The sequence below is a fragment of the Ruditapes philippinarum genome, unplaced genomic scaffold (genome assembly GCF_026571515.1).
Source record: "Ruditapes philippinarum isolate M1 unplaced genomic scaffold, ASM2657151v2 ctg785_1_1_1_1, whole genome shotgun sequence".
Taxonomy (NCBI): domain Eukaryota; kingdom Metazoa; phylum Mollusca; class Bivalvia; order Venerida; family Veneridae; genus Ruditapes; species Ruditapes philippinarum.
The window spans coordinates 87,011-110,609 of NW_026861718.1; the positions used below are offsets into that span (position 1 = coordinate 87,011).

Here is a 23,599-nt window from a genome sequence, read left to right on the forward strand (position 1 = left end):
AGTATTTCTGTAAAGTAACACTGGACAGAAAACTCCTTAATATAGCAACAAAAATAACTACAGACAGTTTTAAATTCAGATCAAGAAATGTCTGTTACAAAAATTGAGCAGTGAAAGGGTCTGAAATAACCTGTCTCCAAACAGTGAGTCAGTTTGAGATGTAGAATTCCTTGTCTCTCTGTGATGAGAAACAAAATGTCTCCAGGTTAATTAACATTCACATATTCTCTGGAAATACAAGATTTTCTTTATCTCACAGAGGAATCACAAACTCAACAAACAAATTAGCCGCTGACAGAAGCAAATAGGACTATCTTATGTGCTATGTATAGTCAGAGATATGATGTTTTTGCATCTATTTTAGATCAAAAGGAAATTGCTATATCAACCTATCTTTTCAGTCCATCCTGTCTAAACTATGATAAAGATGTTATCTTAATTTTTTCAGATTGAATGATTAGGGCAATCAGATAAACAGAATAAAACAGAACATGCTTCATTTAAAAAAAAAAATCTGTATTTTCGAGCTGTGCAGGAATTCACATGCAGTAAAAGGGATGCAACTCTGTTTGAATTCTGAGAAATGATTTTTGAAGAGTTACCTTGATTGTCAAGGCAAAGGCTTCTATAACTATAACCAGTGAACTGTAGACATTTGAATAAATATTGACAGTTCATTTTCTTCTACCTTTAAAATGTCATACACTTTAAGATGATTTAACAAAATTAGTACATTTATTTCCATATTACTACTTATGATCCTCAAGAAAAAACACTGTGACATTACTTGTATAATTTTCCAACATTTTGCAAACCTAAGAAATCATGCTCTATATATTTTCTGATATTCACACTTACAGATTTAGCCTTGCTTTTGTTATATGAATGATATGGGTAGTATGCCGGAGTTTTCCACTCTGTGTATAATGACTTGCACCGGAGGTCTGGTGTTGGAGATGTTGGTGACACACTTCCCTCATGATAACTACTATGTCCTCGATCCTCCATTTTCTATTTTCAATGGGTATTTCCGAAATAAGTATAAATCACAACTGTATTATCACTTGTTGCATAGATATAAATCTATAATATTGACTCTTTCTGAAACTTTTCTATCTTCAACATTCCATTTCTTTTTAGAAGGTGAAGCTTCCTGGTACATTATTGTAAAATTTTAATTGAAAACGAAACATGGCTGAATTACGTTTTTCTGAAACTTCATCAAAGAAATGTTAAAGGAATAAGATCTGACACTAGTGGTAATAAAAAAAGTTGACAAGCATACACCACAATATTAATATCCTGAATTAACCTGCACTTTATTTAGTTTTGCAACTGAAGTCACTGCCTTTGTGTTTGTTTCATAATGTTATCCCTTGCTTTGAAGATGTAGTAAATGTCCAAGACAGCATCAAAGGAAAAGTTCTGCCAGCAGAAGAAATACCAGAGCAATTAGAATCAATTAGTGACTGTAAGGCAATAGATTAACATTATGCTGTATTAACTGAAAGGATATGTTGTGTTTCAAATGGAACATTGCCGAGTGCAAGCCTCCAGGTGATTCAGATCATGTCAGAGCAAGCTTCCAGGTGATACTTGTAACATATCTCAATATCCATGTTACAATAATGTTACAATAACTCCTCAATCAATCATCTGGCACCAGATTCCAAAACACTGGACAAATGTTTACCAATGTTTACGAAATACCTTACAATATTTATTAATTGAGAACATCCTGTGTTTCTTCAGCTACCCAGATCTGTCAACGCAATTTTTTGCTGTTCTTATGTAACTATATAAATAACTTCCCTATATAACAAGTACTTTCAACTATTAAACCCTCCTTTTACAGTTTCCAAGGAGTTCAATAACGGTCATTTCAAACCCAACAAAATACTAAAACAATTCCACTCAGCTTGTATACCAGGTTTAGGTAACAAAATTTCATTATTGTTTACCAATAAAATATCTTTTGCTAAGTTCCTCCAAAAGGTCAAAAGTCACTTTTTGGATTCATAGTTTCATAGTAGTAGCAAAAATTACAATCAGAACCTAATTGTTTTAATTATACATTTAGCACCTATTTATTACAACTTTGTGCCTGAAACATAAAACAGAATCTATTTTGTTTCATCATAAATCCATATAATCACCAAACAAATGATAGCATTCCAGCTCCTGTGTCGAAGTTCAGTAACTTATAACACCAAAGGTTCTCCTTGGAAAATAAAACGAAACATTTATATTCCCACGCAGAAAATTGAAAAACAATGTACATTCAAATAAATTCTACAATGTATTATTGCACAGGTTTATCAATATAACTGTTTAAATTCTTCTTATTTCCTAGGTAACAGATTTCCTCAAAATTTGAGCTTTGCCTCTACATTAGAAGTACAAAGTCCCTTCTGTGATTAGTAAGAAAAAACATATCCTGGACTAATACTGTTATTTCTTAGAAGTTAATCCTTGTAAATCCCTGAAAGATCCTTCTAATATATAAAGTAAATGACATAACACCTTGTTCTCAATTACAGAATGTATGATATTATCAAAATATTCCCTTCATAACATAGAATCTATCTGATTAACTCCTCATTACACCAGTTCAACATTCCATTCCTGAGAGAAACTTTCGAAAGAGGAAAAAAATCCTGGCTCATTAATCCCAGCAGTAGCGGAACAATGTTCCAATTGATTGAAGTATGTTCCAATTAAAAATCAGATATTTCGTTTTTAATCAAGCAGGTATCTTAAACAGCTCCCTACATGAATCAAGTGTAGCTCAACACTAGAAATTCTGACTTGTGCTTCAAAATCTTATTTTTCAAAAAAAACCAGATCACACAGATTTTTTTCAAGTCTGAAGGTAATCATTTGGAAAAATCAGGAAGGTAAAGAACATGGGTAACAATCTTTTTTATTTGAAAAGAATTAACAGAAGGGTTTATCAGAAGAAAAAATAAAACCCTCTGATAAAATCCAAACCTCCTATTGTTATCTGATAGTGATAAGCATTTTTGATCCAGGGGCGGAATCAGCTTTTATAACCTACTCTTGGCTTATCAGTAATATGCTGGTGGAATCTGTTTATTTCATGCAATGCTTGTGTGATATAGTGCAGAAAAGGTAATCAATGTATCACTTCTTTTACTGCCAAAATATCTCCCATCAGAACAGGTGGCATTATACCATTTTACAAAAACGCAGATTCATATAAAAAAAATCTGGAACAAATCTTTAACTTTTACCCCTAGGCGTGGAAACTATTCAATACATGACAGAGAAGAACTGTTTTTAATATTAACAATATTTATTTTACACTTCCGCAAAATTTTCAAAATTGGCAAAAACGCTTCTTTTAAATGAAGCCAATCATTACAGATACCTTCCATTTATCTTTTCTATAACACAGAAACATATACGTCTTTGGGAATATTAACTAATAGAATTTCAATTTGCCAACAGGGACAGACTAATCTAGGCATCAAAATTTAAAGTAAGATGAATTTCCTGAAAATATATTCCCCTCTGATAAATTATTACCAAGATGTTCCGATTTTCTGCACTGAAAATATCTCTCCGAGAAAAACCTATCATCAGACAGCATAGCTAGCACGCCATTAACCTGGGGGTGTTTTCCTCATTGCAGAAATGTTTTATGACAAGATATTGCGGTTTTATATAAACAAAATATTTCTAAGTTAAATATCATGATACAAAACATCATTGAAAAATGTTCTCAGTGGTAAAGGTAAGCTATATCATGCACAGAATCTTTCTAACAGTCAATATTTGTTACAAGTGCGTAATTTGCAAAATCTAACTTTTAAAATTTCTGAATGATAAAATTGGAATGGTTACAAAATAGAAATTTCATAAAATCAGAAAAAAACAACAACAACATAAACCTATCAACAAGGCCTTGTACTATGAGTAATGGTAAGTCACTGTGATGATGCTATGAGGAAATGGCTATAAGAAATGATAATTCACAGCAATAATGCTATGAAGAAGTAATTCACAGCAATAATGCTATGAGAAATGATAATTCACAGCAATAATGCTATGAGGAATGATAATTCACAGCAATAATGCTATGAAAAATGATAATTCACAGCAATAATGCTATGAGAAATGATAATTCACAGCAATAATGCTATGAGAAATGGTAATTCATAGCAATAATGCTATGAGAAATGGTAAGTCACTGTAATAATGCTATGAGAAAATGATAAGTCACTGTAATGATGCTATGAGAAATGGTAAGTCACAGTAATAATTCTATGAGGAAATGATAAGTCACTGTAATGAAGCTATGAGGAATGGTAAGTCACTGTGATGATGCTATGAGGAATGGTAAGTCACTGTAATAATGCTATGAGGAATGGTAAGTCACTGTAATGATGCTATGAGAAATGGTAAGTCACTGTAATAATGCTATGAGGAATGGTAAGTCACTGTGATGATGCTATGAGGAATGGTAAGTCACTGTAATAATGCTATGAGAAATGGTTAGTCACTATGATGATGCTATGAGGAACTGTAAGTCACTGTGATGATGCTATGAGGAATGGTAAGTAACTGTGATGATGCTATGAGGAATGGTAAGTCACTGTGATGATGCTATGAGGAATAGTAAGTCACTGTAATGATGCTATGAGGAATGGTAAGTCACTGTGATGATGCTATGAGAAGTGTGAAAATTAAAGTAAACAAAATATTATAGGACATTATTGTCAACCCTGCAGCTATTTATAAACTTAACTTTCTCGAATATCTCCAATAATGAATTATTAAGAAACTTATTGAAACTGTCAATAAATCTAACAGCCACATTTACATGAGAAGGTAATCTGTTAAAGAAATTTAATGTTGGTACACCTCACTTTATATTGATTTACTTTGAATATACAATGATGTTTAATCTTTAAACCTTTAACTGTTAGTCTCCTGGAACCAAAAGTGACCAGGTTTTGCCACCAGTTTAGAGCCAGACCAGCTTGCACATTCTTAATTTAAATTTTTTCTTCTTGATATCCCTAAAATTAATAATGTACAATTCCAAAAATAGAAACTGGACCAATCCATTATACAAATTTAGCAGTGTTAAAATCATTGTTTTTGAAACCAGCAACAATCTTTCTGAAAAGTACATATTGTATATTCTAAAACATTTAATAATTCTATGAACTTTGGCATAGTGAATAATCGACTGTTTTAACACCATCTTCAATATACAGGAATTTATTTTGATTGAAAACATATGTATTTTAAACACATATTCTCCTACTCATGTTTAAAGTGGATTAGAATTGTAGAAATTTTGATTTTCATTCTAATAAACTATAAAACAATACATTAAATATATTGGCACAAGAAATTTCAGTGAACTAAACTTTTACACACCTATTCTATTTTCAAACTAATATAAAATTTTGAAGTCAATTTTGCAATATAATTTTGATTTCTTACAATGAAATAACAATGACTAATATGAAAATTTGTTTTAGAAATTCTTGCAATGGGCAAACTAATTTTTTATATGCAATTCTAGACCATGCTGTATTGATAACACCAAAAAGGTACCATTTCTAACTCAGCAATTTCTGCTGATAGCATGAACTATTTGTGACAACATCATATCTAAAGAAAACAAAGATAAAATGAAAAGCAACAACTCTATAAACCTTCACCAATCTTTTCATTTACAACCTGTCAATAAATGGTTTAATTGAAAGAAATTTCCATTTCAAATATTCTTGTTAAGTCTGACACAGTGAATTTCAAGGGAGGTAACATAGTCTGACACAGTGAATGAAGGGGAGGTAATATAGTACAACACTGTGAATAGAATGTAAAGGGAGGTAACTAGAGTAACATTCTGAGACAAATTTTTTTTTAAATAAAATAATTGTGTAAGGTGATGAATGGTTGAAACTGAATATATCAAACCATTTATGCGTTTTTCAAACCGAAACAAATAATTACAACAAATATGTACCCAAGGGAAATGTTAATTTGACAATTTACTTTATGAAATCTAAGAACAAAATAAATGAGCTGTAAATCCTATTATAAGGAATCAATGATTCATATACAGAAAACCAAGTTCAATAAGTTTGATCTATGACTGTATAATAACAGAAAACCAAAGTTGAATGAGTGCACTCAAAACAAGATTTAAATATAAATGTATTCATATAATGATGAGTAACTTATTGCAATGTAGCAAAATATTTATACACAACTTGAAGGATGTTGCATCTACAAGAAAAAAAGATATTTCTTGACAAAAGTCACAAAAATTAAAGTTTATCAGGAATAAAAAGTAAATATATTTGAGAGATGGGAATGCGTATACATGTATTACTGTGGAATTTAATCTTTTCAAATGAAGTATAATTATGTATCACTGATCTGTACTGATCTTGGCATGTTTATAATGCAGATTGACATTGTTTGTTATTTTTTGATGGTCATAGCACTATTGGACGGTCATAGCACAATACTCTTCAACAAGAAGATCTATATGAACAGTCCACACTTATAGGTTACAGTGTACCCTTTGTTAATGATATGGGATACATAGATGACAACAGAAGTACCTTTTTCCAAAATTTTGATGATCAAAATTTAATGACTTCACATTTATGAGGTAGAAACTTCTGTAACTAAGACTGCATGTCAACCACTGACAGAGTTCTGTAACTACATTACCCCCACCCAACATGTTACAACATGGAACAACAAAAAAACAACAAAAAAATTTGGCATTAAAAACCAAAAATAGAAGACATTAACAGATATCATTGAATGTTTTTATGCCTATTATCTAAAAGAATGACTTTCTGTTACAAGTTTTTCTTCATAAAGATTGATCTTTTTTGTTACAAGTTTCACTGGCAAAAAAATAAAAGAATATCTTAAGTATTTCATGCAAATTATATCTAAATCTTACTAAATCCTCACATACCTTTGCATTAAATTAATAAATAAGCTCCTAAATCAAAGTCTAAAGACATAATATAAAAAAATATCCACATTTAACAACACTTAGAAGCACAGGTACTTTGAAAATACATTCAAAATTTTCAAAATTCAAAGGTTGGAGGTTCTCCAAATTTTTTGGCGAAACTTAACGAGACATTCTGGAGGGCCTTTATCAAAGCTGGAATTCTGCAAAAATATTGACTGAAAGAAGCAATCACCCTTTTATCTGAATAATTTCTTTTGATTTTATAAAAAAAGCCGCAATCTCAGACATTTGGATGATAGAGCATACTGGCATGGGAAATAATCCATGGGAAGTAACTCAAAATGGATATTGTATAGGTTTAATAAGAGTTTCCTCCCTTTACAAGGATAATAAATCATGTACCGTTTCATTAATGATTTGCAACAAAACCCATATAACAACAACAAAGATATAACAAACAACATGCAGTATGTAAGCTCAGGTGTAACAATTTCTATAATCACTGGGTCTAACCAGTAAATATTTCTTCACATGGGGCATTTTCATCTTAAATTACAAAATACCTTATAAACATACAAGTACAAATAAAAATGTAATATTAAAAGCAGTTGGTAATATTTGTTGAACATGATATATAATATTGACAACCATGAAAGCTTTATGAGAGAGCACTTGTCATATGCCATTGTAATTTGGTATGAGTTACAGCCCTTTGTTAGTTTTAATTTCAGTAAAAGTGTAATGTATTGTAAAATATGGCATATAGCAAATGACAGAGAAATCTCTCACAAAATAATAATGATATAATCCATTTCAAATTAAACCTTTTTCCACAAATAGTAAACCTATTTCAAAGCTTGAATCAAGTATTTACAATATTATGCTCTACATAAGGTACAATGTTCAATTGGCTATAATAAAATAAACATTCACTTTTGTGATATGGAAGCAAATATTTTGAAACAGACTATAAAAGCATGACAAAATGATGGGTGAATGAAAATCTTCAACTTACAGGTATGGCTGGTTTCTTCTGATGATAGCATATGAAAATGACGATTGAATAATGAGAAATGATGATTGAATAATGATGATTGAATAATGAGAAATGAAATTTGTTAATCCTATAAATACTGGCTTCAAAAAACTTTTTCCCTCAGATCTTTTAATTTTATCAAAATTTTATCAACCTTTTTTTTTATCAGATAAATGTGGAAATTATGTACATGTATGTTGTATCATTAAATGTCTGGGGAAAAAAATCAAGTAAAAATAAAGCAAAACCTAAAGGGATTTTAATATTTCAACTGGGGGTGGTGGGGATGGGGCAGATACAATTTTTGTTATGTTTTTACTATGCCATCTTCACTGAAAGTAAGTTTATTGAATTGAATTCATTTCTTGTTCATTCTAATAATCAATACTTTTCAGGACAAAAGTTTGTGAAGCCAGTGGGGTTATATATATTAATTGATACAATCATGCACAATATGGGAATATCGAGCCTTGAGTACACATATACATGTAAATATAATATATCAAAATATTCATTCAAAATACAACTACACATACAGTATATGTACATATCTATGTATACATGTGTATGAAGACAAAGTACACATTACATAAAATAATAATGTTAATAATAACAATAAAAACTGTACTAAATGCAGCAAGCCTATTTAGAGAGCTGGGTTTTTCCTAGGCTCATGGCTTTTTGCACTTATCAATAGGGCTGCAAGCATTAACTTTATCAAAGACTAGTTAGGGATTCTTTATATCATAGCTGTAAAAGGAATTTAAATTTAAATTTGTAATAAAAAATATTTAATTCCTAGAAATTTGCAGCGATTTGCTGAATAAAAAAAATGGCATCATACTTTGAGAACTATCCCTATGTCTATTAAAATGAGCATTAAATTATACATGCATTGAAATTAAGGCTTGGTTATATTTTATAATTATATTTTTTTCTCTCTCTCTATGCTTTGATATTTCCCGATTTTATCTTTTCCCGCAACCATGCAATGCATCTGCGCATGCGATTTTAATATCTGATCAATGTTAGGGCGCGCAGATTTAACAAAAACATAAATAGAGCCCTACGGTGAAAAGGAATAAGAAAACCAAAACAATGTGTTATATGACCCAAGATTTCCATATAGTAAAATGTAAATATAGTTACGATACCTGGTATTTTCCTCCCGGCAAATACACATTTGCATATGGATGCTTGAAAAAGAGGGGACAGACAATTAGCATCCATATATCGCAGTACAATACATGCAAATAAATCAGAAACAGCTTAACAAGCAGACGTAAAAAAGATGGAACACATATTTTCCTCGTGTCACGAGTATACAACCAACCTTGGCAAAAAAACAAGTCATTAGCACAAAAAGAAGAGCTCACATAAAAAGATATTACATACTTTTATCATTATGGCTATAGCATACAGACAAATTAAAGCAAATACCATGTTCTTTTGCTGAAATAACACAAAGCTGCTGCTGACCTTATTTCTGCAATAAATATCTTCTATTTGCCAGTTCAAAGAATTGCCGATACAATGTTTTATGTAAATAAAGGTAGGATTTTTAAGACACCATCATAATAATCTTATATTTAAGGGACAGCCAATAAGCTTTATTAAAACAAGAGAGATTCCTACATAATTATCAAGCATATTTTAAGTATTTGCCAGGAAATCAAACACTAAATAGGCTAAAAAAATCAGCATCGCAAACTGGTCTTTCCTGAAACACGACTAATTTTCAATACAAATTATCCAGGATTTATAACATTTAAGCATGATCATGATTTATACATTATAAAATAGTTCCTCAATCTTTTATAATGCCAAAACTTATTTTCAGACTACTGATGAAATCTTCTTTTCTGGCAAATTCATTCCATATTTTATAAAAACTAAAGTATCAATTTGTCCCCATTTAAAGAATGAATTTATTCACAAAACAAAAAATTAAGGAAAATATATAAGCTATCACTACAATGTATGTTAAAATAAACAACAAAAGGGCTTTAATGGCAAAACTAAAACACTTTTAGAGCTCTAAAAGTTGAAGTGCGGCAGGCAAAAGATTTGTAAGAAGTATCCCCTCTTTTTCAATTTGATATTCCAAATGCATGTGGAACAAATCTGTCACGTTAGTAGATTTCAACTGTAGATCATGCATGACACACTGACCCAAAAAAAAAGGCTGAAACTTGCTCAAGGCTTAATTATACTAGAGACAAATAGAAAGACCCTTTCTTTATAGATGTACAACTTATATCAGAATGATGCCAAAAGAAATTGAATTGCAAGGTGATTTTATTAATTTGTAAATATGCAGGTTTAAGAAAATAAAGCAGTTTTTAGCCAACTTTTAACAATAACTTAATATCATTAAGTAATACAGTGATTTATTCATCATCTTGGGCCATCAGTTGGAAACATTTAAGGTCAGTAAAGATCACAGTACAGCAAATAGTTCTGTACATCGGTGTATTCAAGTAACAATGTAATAAAATAGAAATTTAAAAGATAACAGTTAATGAACTTTTTTTAAAGCAATGTTGTGAATAAAATTGCTTCACAAAAGATGAAAGGTCATGTAATAAAATGTAATGTGACCTTCACAAGCTTGAAAAGATGAAGGTCATGTAATAAAAAAATTTATGATCTTCACAAGCTTGAAAAGGTGAAAAGTCATGTAATAAAATGTTATGTGACCTTCACAAATTTGAAAAGATACAAGGTCATGTAATAAAACTATGATTTGTAAAAGTCCATATAGATGAAAAATCATGTTAAACAATTAAGTTATAGAAAGTCACAGCAAATGAACCTATATAAAGACAGGTATCTGTAAAACCCTAAAGGTCCCTAGAGGTGAAAGGTCATGTCTGAGTATATGACTAGGATCATTCAAGGTAAAGGAAAAATAGTGGGTGGGGTACTTACATTTGTGTTCAGCTGAGTGCTCAATGTTGTCACCTTCTCGTAGGCTGATTCAAGCTCCCTTCTTAACTTTCTTATCTGTAAAATATTCTTTTCTTTAGCTACGAAAATAACTTTTTAAATATTTATATATATATAATTGTCATTTACTATATTCATATAAAGGCATCAAACAAGTGACCAGCTGGCAGCCTGACACTATTGTTGAATCACAGCTGGCTAGCGTGCTGGCAGTGCTGGTGATATTCCTGTGCAAGGACAGGTTGCATGTCAGCGCAAACTAAATGTGAAATCTGGGCTGATTCTTTACTGATAGTTGCTTTATGTTGGTACTATGACACTGAATCCTTCTTTAAAGTGACATTATGCTCATATATTCATAGTCAAGTTGAGCTGAATTGACTTCATATTTCAAAAGATTGACTGTTATAATGATGTTTGACCGACAGGTGATATTTGAAAATGCTTAGGATATAATGATAAATCTGCCTTAAATATAAAAAAAACTGTCACACTCTTTTTATAAACTGAACGGTACAAGTAAATTCTAATGGATATTTACAGAAAACTACTTAGGATCTGTGCGTTATTTATCTTTTTTGCGAAGTCAGTTATTAAAGAAAAAGGAATTATTGCAAAATGAAAAACTATTTATATACATTGTATTCACATGTTCACTCACTATATACATTGTACACTTGGATGGGCATAATGTCACTTTAATATTAACAATGTACTGTTTATTATTTAACCCTTTGCTACCATTATAGAGCCAGGATAGCCTGTTGGTAGCTCAGGTTTGTATTTTGATACTGAAATTCAAATGGACTGCTCCAAAGTAAAAGCAGTGCATTTTACTGGATTAAAGTAGGATATGCTCATTTTACATATTTAGTAAACTTAAGAAAAACTTTTAAAAAAAAGGGAATAAAGTTTTCTCATCCTTTTAGACTCCCAGCAAATATTTCAGCACATGATAACATACCTCAGCCTGCTGCTTCTCCTCAGCCTAAAAATAGCAAAAAATAAAATACTTCACTATCCACACAATAAAATATCTAATGTTGCACATTTTAATGAATACAATTGTACATCCCCCCCCCCCCCCCCCCCCCCAAAAAAGTTAAAAAGATAAAAAGAAGCATTGCTTTAAGAATTATGCCCCTTGTCTAACAACTGCACCATGTCAAGATCAGCAAGTATTCCAAGTTTCATAATAATGATTTCTTTAAAATCTTGGAATAATGGGCTACATTAAAGTTTCTGCACAACAACAACAACAACAACAATGATGACCATAATAGTTAGAAACAGACAAGCTACAAATATACTGCAGCAAACAAATGTTTATTTTGATTGAAGATTGGGATATTAAAAGCCTCCAGACAAATGGTTCCCATCTTCATATTTAGTTTATGTGAGTATTATCATTCATGTCTTATATTTCTGCTTTAAAATCATCATGTATAAATCTGTATATAAAATGATACATATAAATTCTGTAAAAGTGCAAATTGTTTGAATAACCTCTATCTCACTACTAAAATTGGAAAAGAAATAATATGAGCTGCGTCATGACAAAACCAACATAATGGGTTTGCAACCGGCATGGATCCAGACCAGCCTGTGCATCCGCGCAGTCTGATCAGGATCTATGCTGTTCGCTTACAAACCCTATTACAAGTAGAGAAACTGATAAGTACAGCAGGAATCCTGATCAGACTGCGTGGAGGCGCAGGCTGGTCTGGATCCATGTTGGATTGCAAACCCATTATGTTGGTTTTGTCGTGACGCGGCTCATATGTCTAAATTTTGCCGAAATGAACAACTTCAATTTTAAAACAATGAAAGCAAGATGTGATGAATCTATTTATTAACCAAACAAGAAATCCCGAGGGAGATGTTCTTAAAAACTCTGGCACCATGTTGAAGTATTTTCCATTACAAAAGGCACCAATATTAACACTTTAAAACCCTTTCTTATTTTTCTTGGGTAGGGATATAAATAAACACTTAACATTTGAGTCATAGTTGATTTTGAATACTAAAGATAAGATAGGAATATCTTTTATATATGTGGGTGGTGAAAGAGTAGCCAGATCCAGTTTGAGATTACTTTTCTAACTATGGTTTATTTTCCTTGCTTTTTGGGGTTTTTATGCATATCTTAACAATTTTTTAGGTCATATTTGGTCAGTGGATTACCTAACTGATTTTACTGGATAACTAACCAGTAATGACCAATTTCTAAAAAATGACCGACTACTTATTCCACATATATGAAATCAGCATTGAGAGACAAATGACCATTAGACACAATATCCAAGATCAACGGTCAATGAGAAATTTCACGTTGCCCAAGTAATGAACCATTTAAGGTTATAGTATACCTTATCATATAACTTACCGTTGAGTAAACAGATGACGAACTGGAGACCAATGACAGTGACGATCCATGTACTGAATAATACAAACAAATACATGTATAAATCAACTGTAAAACAGGTGAAAATATTTTTTTTTCTATCAAATAAAATAATGAAGCATCCCCTGCTTCCCTGAATTAACTACCTTAAATTAAGCCAATGAAGATGAAAATTCAAATTATGACTCCAATGTACTGGAACATCAATATTGTAGATAAGAAATCTCTCCAAGACATAATTCAGATAAATTCTCTAGTAACATAACACAATAATTCACCAGCAGGTAACAGCAAATTTAAAGAGAAAATGTCTACATTTACACAATATTTAGAAAATTATCTGCATCTTGGATTAACAGAGATAGATCATTTTTGAGCTTCACAAACTTCATTTTGTTACATACATTAACACTGAATACAGTGAAACCTGTCTATAAGACCAGTTTTGGGGGCATGATTGTGGTCTTTACTGACAGAATGTTTATACAAATTAAATCAAGTTAAATTAAATCAGGTTTAATTTTACAGTGGAAAAAAGTGTAAGCCTGATTTGTAAGATTATACACTATTTTCATTGATGATAGTCGTTCACAACAATTGAACCACATTTTCAAACAAATGATCAAAGAAGATACTCACAACTGTCTTCATCTTCACCTCGGTTCATTTTCGTCAAAGCTAATGGAGTGCCATACGGTAGACTACTACTAGTGTTAGATCGCACCAATGGCTGATTCTGAGCCTGGCCTGATGCATAGGTGGTCATCGGGAATGTAAACCGTGACGACGCATGAGAGCTGTTGCTAGGCGTTGGCGAGGTTGGAGGTGGCGGACTTGGAAGATCTTCTGAATGTTGGTGTTGTAAATGCTGAGGACTAGCATATGCTGAATCAGATCTTGTAGACTTCATACTGTTTGATCTCTGCAGTCCGTAATTTCCCGATTGTGCCAAGATTCGTGCACTAGCACCACTGAGTGCACGTGCTTGCTGAATTCTGGCATTTATACTGTTAACAGAGCTTAAAGCATCCATGCTCTCACTATCAGATACATGGTGATATATATGTCGCCCGTCTGCTGTTACTGCACCACTGTTTGTGCGAATCCAGCCTCCAGTGTTTCCAGAATTTCTTGGACTTCCCATTGCGAATTCCAATGGCACATAGTTTCCAGTAAAATTAGTCCCAGGTATATGAACTGAACTATATGGGCTATTGTGTCTACTGCCATCTGGCCTACTGTATGTTGCATGAGGATTTGAAATAATTGTACTATTAAACTGGCCATTCTCTCCAGGCTGAGGTATCATTGGCCCCATCCCTCCTTTTCTACGACCTAGAGAATTAGATTTAAACATGTCCATATCAGTTTGAGCAGCACTTGATGATTTTTTCCTTCTCTCCAAAGAGGCACTACTATATTCAGGTATCTTGCCTCCATCTTGTTGTCCACCAGGTTTCTGGGTTTGAGCAGCCATACTTTGCTCTTGCCGTTGTTTTGAGGTAGCAGCATGATATTGTTGAGCTATCTGGTCCAGTCCATGCTTTGCCAAACGCGTTCCTACAGCGTTTGAACCAGGTTTAGCAGGACTTCCAGCTGGACTTCCCATGGGTCCGCCTGGTGCACTTTTGGTGCTTCCAACAGACCCAGTGCTAGTGTTACTTAAAGGTCTACGATGATATCCATAACCTACTCCACCACTTTGAATTCCACGAGCATTTTGAATATTTTGCATTTTCCGCACACTAGATTCATACACATGAGACTGGTCTGTATTTGTTTCAGAGTCACATTTTGTACTTGGATAACCTTTTTCACTACCAGCATAATCACCAGTTGTACTCTGAGATCTAAAGTGAATATCTGGCTGTGAAAGTTTACGCAAGTGTCCTAACTGTTCTTGATTAAAGCCACCAGGTGGCTGACCGGGGCCTCCTCGCCATTGTTCATATCCATTATACAAATAAGCATAATCTGCAGGATCACTACTTAATAAACGATTATTTTGTAATGAGAATTTTCTAAATCCAACCTGCGGCACTTCTCCAGGTTTTGGAACGTCACTCACATAATCAGAACCTAAAAATGCACTAGTTCCTAAATTCGGTACCCGTTTTCCTGGCGAGGCATGCAAGTTTGCATTTGTTAGATTTCTGAAGAGATCTTTGGGGCCACGTTTCAAGCTACTATATGGGTTACCATCCTGTCCTGATCCTCCAGTTAGATTTCCCTCATCGGTACTTATTTCATTTATTGTGTCGCTTATATCTCCACTACTAATTGAACTACTGTCATCAAAACTGAAAAATAGAATAATTACAAATATTATCATAAATTATATGCTTCAGTTCAAACAAACAAACAATAATACTGTCCAAACCAGGTTGTAGAACAGTGTTAAACATTCGGCAAAACAACAGCATAAATCATCTTGATATTTCAAATCTCTTAATCTTAAAACTCAAAAGATTTTTTGAATTAGTTTTCATTTAATCAATAAAATCACATAATCCATTATATCAATATTCTCACAAAACACCCACAAAGCTAAAATTGTTTTGTTGCCATTAATGTTAAGAGAAACTACATGAATTATTCACAAAAAACCAGCATTTTCTGCTGTTAAAGCACAAAGCATTTTGTTACTGCATATTTAAAGTTCAAACACCATGTGTTGTTGCATGACAACTGAACATTTCACCATGTTAACATTGCATGCCATGTTTGAACACACCCTTCACATACAATTACTACACAAAACATGTCCCAACTTTTCTTAAAATAAAACTTCTGCCAATTAACCTTTTGACTCATAAACATTATGTGAATACTTCATTTCTGTAAAGATTAAATAATGAATGAGCCTGCACAAACTCTAAGAACTGTATTAATTTTAATTAATTTGCCTTGATAGCTGTCCATTTGTATTGATTTTTTCTCTGACAGTATCTTAAAATTATGAAAATTTTCAAAAGAGATGGAAAGAATATCAGTAAAATAAATGAGTTAAATATTATGCCAGGCTCAGGCAAGCAAGTAAAAGAACCATGTAGTTATTTCAGTTTTTTTAAGCATATTTTTCATAAACTTCATGGTCATCACTTTTACATCCAAAATTTATAAATCTCTTCACAAACCAACTTAATAACCATCTTAATACCAATCCTTCAAACAAAATCAACATAAAATTTCATGAGAAGAAATTACCAAGATAAAAAACAAACAATTTTTCTATGATTCAGAATAAAGTTCTATAAAGTGATCCTGATGCTAAATCTCCACGAAAAAGAAATAATAACTGACAGAGCTAAAGAACATGATGGCTAGTTTTTGACTTCTCAAAGGAACAAAGCAGCAAGATTTTCCTCTGCATGATAACAGCTAATAATCCCATAGTTACATGTTAAAACACAAAGAGATATCTAGTAACCATTCTGATTCACCAAGCATCAAATCATTTACAGAAGAAACTAATAATGACAGAAATACTCATTGATGCAAGTACTTTAACATTATTTTCAATGGCAATTGTAATAGAAAGTCCAATTTTTTTAATACAATGGTAAAACTCAAGACTTCATTTAGGTAAGCTTATTTGCATCATTGGCAGGTAAACTAATATACATGTATATATCATATACGTTCATTTTCATTATTCTTTTTTTTATGAATAATACACTTAACATTTTTAATATCTTCAACTAAAAGGTCTATAGTAAGATTATTTAACTTTAACATGCCTCTTCAAAATTAACAATGACAATGTTAACCTGGTTCCTTAATATTTTTCACTATAAACATTTTCAACTGGTATCATGTGACTTAAGTCCAAATATCAGGTGACTTTCATCAATGGTCATGTGACCAATATGGGAGATCATGTGACCTTAAAGTGTGGAATTCATCTGCAAGCTTACTCATACAGAAATGACACATCAATGCTGCTATCAATCTATGGAAGTAGCTAAAAGCTCCACTTTATCAGACATTTCCACACTTTAATCAGCTTCAACTGTCATCACAATTGCCATATAAAGCAATATTTCTGTCGTTCTGAGTAAATAGACACTTTACCCGATTACAACAAAACATTCTATGACAGGAAATTACTAAAGAACTAGCAGACTGTAAACACTTCTTAAGCAAAATTAATACAAGTATCTTAAGTCTCTAAAAGCTTTATCATCTATATATATGGTCTGGTAATTTTTCAGAACTATTTACAGCAAAACTGTCCAATATTTCTGGTGCTATTTTTTTCTTTTCAGATTATTTAAGGCAGAGCGCTAGTGTCCTTGACCTTTGATAGTTTCTGTAAATTATATATTCTTAACAACTTTAAATCGAAACAAGAAAAGACAAGTAGATACTCAAATTTCTTCTTGTGACCTTGACCCAAATGCTTTTACAGCTAGAATGCATATCTAATTAAAGATATGAATTTATTTTTATTTTTTTTATCCAAACAGACAAATAACCCACAATTTAATTAGAGAGAAAGCATGATACAACAATCAATTTAATCAAAATGACTGATGAGAATTTAAAAGCAAACATTGCACAAAAGAGATCTCCCACAATCAAAAAGTTGACTTTAATAATAAATATAAACATGATCATTCATATTAAATATGGTCATTTTAAAGACTTGTATTTCATATTGTTTCAGTAATGGAACTGTCAGATGTTCCAATCAAGCATTCAAGAGATCCAGATCAATAATGCTAACGCATAACAGACTGGTTACCCACAGCAAAACACAAGTCTGTCTCTCTTGAAGAGTTGGTATGAGTCACAGTCTATTATTATAACTTTTCAAGCATGTATTGGAATCGGATTTTGCTGCATGTGCACAAATTTTCTTCAGTAATGACAGATTTCCTATTAGTGCTTGACAAGTTTTTCTGAGAAACTAATCCCTTATTTAAAAGCTGCAAAGATGGCGTAATATTAGGGTCTAACAATGTCAGCTGCTTCTAGTTCCAGTCCTCATTAGCAAGTTAACAGACACAAGAAAGAATATTTTAATATGTATGTTATACACTATTCCTTGTTTTAAGTTTGTTCAATTTGAAGCATTTCGATAAAAACAAAGGTTGGCACCATGATGCATTGTAACCAGTATTCCTTGATTTTTAACCAGTACTGACCTATTCCTGTACTGTACATCAGTGGCCCAAGACAAAATTCATCACTCCAATTATTTCAGAGGACAAAGCAAATGACATAATGAATCTACTCAGTCAAACATTTTCCTTAAATTGAGTAAAGCAAGTAGACTATTGAAATGAGCACAAGCATTTCTCCATAAACAAAAAGCATAGAAATATATATTATTTTGAGTCTAAAGTAAAAGGAACTTCACTTCAATTTTCAAACATTATTTTACATAACAATCCTTCCATAAAGTCTCAGGGGCATAAAGGAATTTCTAATTAGTATTTGATTATTCTGACACTTTCTGACATCAAAGGACATCATGACAGAAGATCAACCTGTGTGTCCATGTTCCATATAAAAGACTCCTGTTTCCAGACTATGTGCTTGACTTGTCCATTTAATATTTATAGACATGAAGAAGAATATGTAGATTCACAGGTCAAATGTTGAAACAGTTGCATAAACCCCTATTATATAGATGCTTGCAAACTATCCCTTTCCACATAATTTACAAATTCTAATGATGTACACACTACTTCTTACATAGGAGATCATTATTTTTCATAAAGCCTTCAGCATCATTTTCCTTATAAGCCGGCTTCATACGGTTAACCCTTACCCTGCTGGTGACTACAGAATCTACTTGTGCTACTAGTGCAGACCAAGCTTCCACCACATCCATTGAATTTATAAACCAAAGGTCAGTATGAATATACTAAATAAAAGTCAAACAATGTGATAGTTTGACATCATCAATCTGATGAGATGCATAAACAAAATATATAATTAGTATCTAATCATTTCACACAGCCAAATATTTACTTTGTAAAAACTTTAAAGTCAACAAAAACAAATAATATTCATGAATTAACAAGACAAAAGAAAGTTCCCATTATCATTTTAATATCTATAAAAAAATGTTTTTAGAATATTTTTATCTCTCTTACAGACAGTGTTCCTTGGCATGTCACAAGATATTATGTTTTATGGGTACTACCATAACCTATTTGATCTCAATTTTCTACGAAATTCCTCTTGAGGTTTTATTATTAATAGAAAACATCGCAGATAAAAAATTTGTTGTGAAAGAAGTTTTGCCGAGATTTTCAAAACCAATCAATACTTTCAATTTTAAATCTTATATGTTCTGTATGACTGAATAGTAATTCAAAATGCATCAGTGACTCATGCTATTGATGGGTCTGCATCAGAATAACGGGGAAAATCTCTGTGACAGAGGTAAAATTTTCTAAGAGCGAAAAAACTAAAATGATATAATGCATCCTCATGAAGGATTTACGGATTAAGTGATATTTCTAACCTCTTCAGCTTCTTATATAGTGTTATGATTTCCAAGAAACACAATGTTCTCTATTTGACAAATGTCAATATTCACTCCAATATAGTATGTTAATTCATTAGCAAACACTTTCAGTTAAGTATGCTTCATTAGGCTACTAAATTCTGTGCATGTATGAGCACATTTTTTTCCTAGAATTATTTGCAGCAAACTAAACCAATACAGAATCAATACAAGTGGTGAACCTGATCAATGCAGGGTTTAATGTCAACTTATTTTCAACTTTTCTGGAACAAAAATATTTTCTAAACATTACAAGAAAATGCCTCTTAAAACTAGAATGAATAAAAGTCAGGAAATCTAAGGTTCTTTGTGCATTCATCCAAACTTATTGGGTACATACTGGTAAATAATGTTTAACTTGTCACCAAAAGCAAACATGCAAATGTTACACCCGATAACTGTTAAGAAAATGATGATACAAACTTCTTTCTTTGTCTAAACTGACAGACAAGAATGTTTACAAATAATATACAACAATTAAGTGCTCATATTCGTCCCTCATTTGTTTAAACATCACACCAATCTTATGAAAATTGCTGCAGAAAACTCATAATTGTCTGTTTATGTCTGAACAAATTATCTAAATTTGATAACATTCTTATCTATGTTTTCCTAGTGCAAACTGTTTCCATGGTGTAAATCAATTTCAACTTCCAGACACTCTTCACACTTCATGCCCATTTTCTCAGTACAAATCTATAGATATTCTATAAGGCTTCAGTGCAAACTGTCAAATAATTCCACCACCATTTAGTGGATAGACCCAATACTGTACCCAAGTTTCACAACTTTTAGACATATTGGTACAGTCTATTAATTATTTATATATTCAATGCTATTACATCATGTTAAATTGGCTGGTAAACATTCACTTTATGTTAAATGTACTGGGAAATCATGTTTATTTCCAGAAACTGAATTCTGTTCCTTCCCAATCAGTTGGTGATCTATACATTAGCTTGTCCTATTTGACTGATTTGACTGATATTATTTTCATAAAGCCCCCAGCTTCTGATATTTTAATTCACTTTTGAGCCACTGTGAGGCACAAAGAAAATTTTACATTTTAGTGCATTGTATCTTTTTAATTCAGCAACAAAGTTTAATTGCCTGTTTAATACACCACTTAGTTAATATGACATCATATTAATGACAATTCATTTATGAACAACAGCAAAATGCATGTTCAATATAAAGTATCATAATATTAATATACTCTTTTTTTTTATTTTGCATATTCTAACTAGAATTTCACTTCATAACACAGTTTCTTTATCTTTGTGGACTATTTTTTTTATTGCAGACAATAATTTTTTTTTTCTGTAATTGGACTGTTTTTTTCTCTATAAAAAAATAAAAGTAGTCCGTCATTAAATTGCCAGAGATCATAGCTGTGTCAATAATCGTCAATTTCCTTCTACTGTTATTGTGATATAGGAAAGACTTGGAAACACTGCATGCATATTGATTCATTCAAACTGACTCATTCATCAACAGTACAGACAGTGTAGCTTTTATGACAAGAATGTAACTTGCTTCACTTGATATTCCTACACAATTGTTAAATTAAAATAAAAAGAAACCAGACTTTTCTGTTTTTTCAATTGTTACAAGACATAACTTCAGCTTTTTCATAGAGTTGATTTTTTCTTTGAATATTATGATATTATGATGCTATAATATATTATTATCTACACCTTGAACCTCAATACCCTTCTGATTTTGTTTAATAAATTTTGACAAGCTTTGAATTTAGAAATGTCCATTATTATCACTTTTCTTTCTTCACAGAATCTGATCAGACTGTAGGGATGTACAGGCAAACTTAGTCAAATCTATGTTGATGACAATTGGTATAGCAGATAAGTGTTCCATGGTCTAACTTGTATCATAAGAACTTGTCCAGTACATTTCTCAATTCAAGAATGTTGCAAGGAGCCTTCTATAGAACTCAAATTCTTCTTGATGTGATGGGCAAAGAAAAATATCATAATGATCATTGCATAATTCAATTACAATCATCATATCTTGTTTTATGCTTGTTATAAATAAACTTCAATCAAAACTTGCATTTAACAAGGATAGCATGCCCCATTTTTAAAAGTCTGTAACTACAGTATCTTGCTATTTAGGAAATAAACAGGTATAAATATTTTCCAGAATATCAAATTGTCTTTGACATGAAACAATCAAACAAGTGACTGCATAAGCATTGATTATGCTCACTATGCAAGTGAATAAACCAAACAAAGAATATAAAAATATTTCTAATTCTGACAATCTACAAGTCCAAAATAAGATCTGTTGATCAATATATTTAAAGCCATGCTCACATCAAAGCAAGCTCTATCATATTACCTACATATGTTACCATATAGAAGCAACAAAAATAGAAAATATTCTCTTTAAAATGGTCACAGTGGAGCAGATGTCACAGAAACATATAACTTAATGCACATTCCATACAAACATATGGATGCTACACTGAGGATGACCTTGGTATGTTTACCAATGCTATGTGTACCAATCATAATTTGTTAAATAACTATGGATCAAAGTTATCAACTACATTTCAAACTTTTCTATAAATAATGCTCTGCATATCTGGTACAGTAATGTCAGGAGACTTCATGTATAGTTCAACAGACTTCATGAGAGTTTTTATATTTCATCTTCTTCTTCATGATTAGCATCTTCCTAATCGGAGAAATTGTACTTTTTTGCCATTGCACATAATAATGACCCGTTAAATTTGCCAACTTGCTAAATTGTGAGATGTAGTTACCAAAAAAAATGTTAATCCAAATCTGTAAGATCAGCCTTCACTTTGCCTGCAGTTCAGTATCCAAATTATTAATCGAATTTTCTTTAAGAAGCCAAAAACAAGATTTTGCAAAAAAAATCTTCGAAATGAATCTCTAAAAAGAAACCTCAACAGATAATATGGCTTTTTAAATAACACCTGACTGCCCTTCAAATAAACCAAAGTTCTGTGACACAGAAACAGATCAGTTCATTCTGGAATACATCACAATGAAATAAAAACAATAGAGAACCTCCTGTAAAGTCACTAATAAATCTTCATCAAACATGAAACCAAGGCACACAAAAAAACATTAACCAGAAAAATACTTGCATTTTTTCTCCCCAGTTAACATGTATGACAAGTATTATCGGTATAAGCCCAGTCTGTCCCCAGGGGGGTTATCCTTCCCCTCATTGACACTTGTTTCTGGTAAATTAACAAATTATTTCTATCCTCTCTCCCCCCTGGTTAATACAGCAGCCACTCTCTGACATTACATTGCTGGCATATCAGGGGGAAGTGAGAGAGAGAGTGTGAGAGAAGTCAGGTCAATGAGATAGTTAATTAGCATGGACAACCACTAATAGCATTTCAATCTCAACTCATTCCAATCTCAGGTCAATGATAGTAACAACATTCATTTTACACCACACAAAGGTAAACTTTCTGAGCAAAGTATATAGCTTTTCCTTGTTCGACAATGATATAAAATTGACAGAGAAGACAGAAAAGTAAAGCTTTCTGTTACAGAATCTCATTTCTAGACACAACTATTTAAAATCTTTCATTTTCCCCATCAACTATCCCATTACAGTTTAGAATAGCAAGTTAAAGATTAAACAGCAAGGTAATTTCAAACTAGAAAATACAATCAGCAAAGAACCAATTTTAAGATTATT

At 31.8% G+C, this 23,599-nt stretch overlaps 1 protein-coding gene across 8 annotated transcripts in view; it reads right to left on the reverse strand.

The window, feature by feature from the left end:
• Nucleotides 1-23,599, reverse strand: part of LOC132716591 (neuron navigator 3-like) — a 157,161-nt gene that overhangs the window by 60,078 nt on the left and 73,484 nt on the right. For 5 of the 8 annotated variants that reach the window (XM_060699898.1, XM_060699895.1, XM_060699902.1 and 2 more), the window contains 6 exons: nucleotides 14,011-15,671; nucleotides 13,354-13,406; nucleotides 11,932-11,955; nucleotides 10,950-11,024; nucleotides 9,173-9,214; nucleotides 7,998-8,015 (listed from right to left, as the gene is read on the reverse strand). In XM_060699898.1, coding sequence (XP_060555881.1) covers nucleotides 7,998-8,015; nucleotides 9,173-9,214; nucleotides 10,950-11,024; nucleotides 11,932-11,955; nucleotides 13,354-13,406; nucleotides 14,011-15,671 — 1,873 coding nt within the window. The remainder of the gene's footprint in view (nucleotides 1-7,997; nucleotides 8,016-9,172; nucleotides 9,215-10,949; nucleotides 11,025-11,931; nucleotides 11,956-13,353; nucleotides 13,407-14,010; nucleotides 15,672-23,599) is intronic. The other 3 variants (XM_060699899.1, XM_060699897.1, XM_060699900.1) reach the window with 3 other exon arrangements.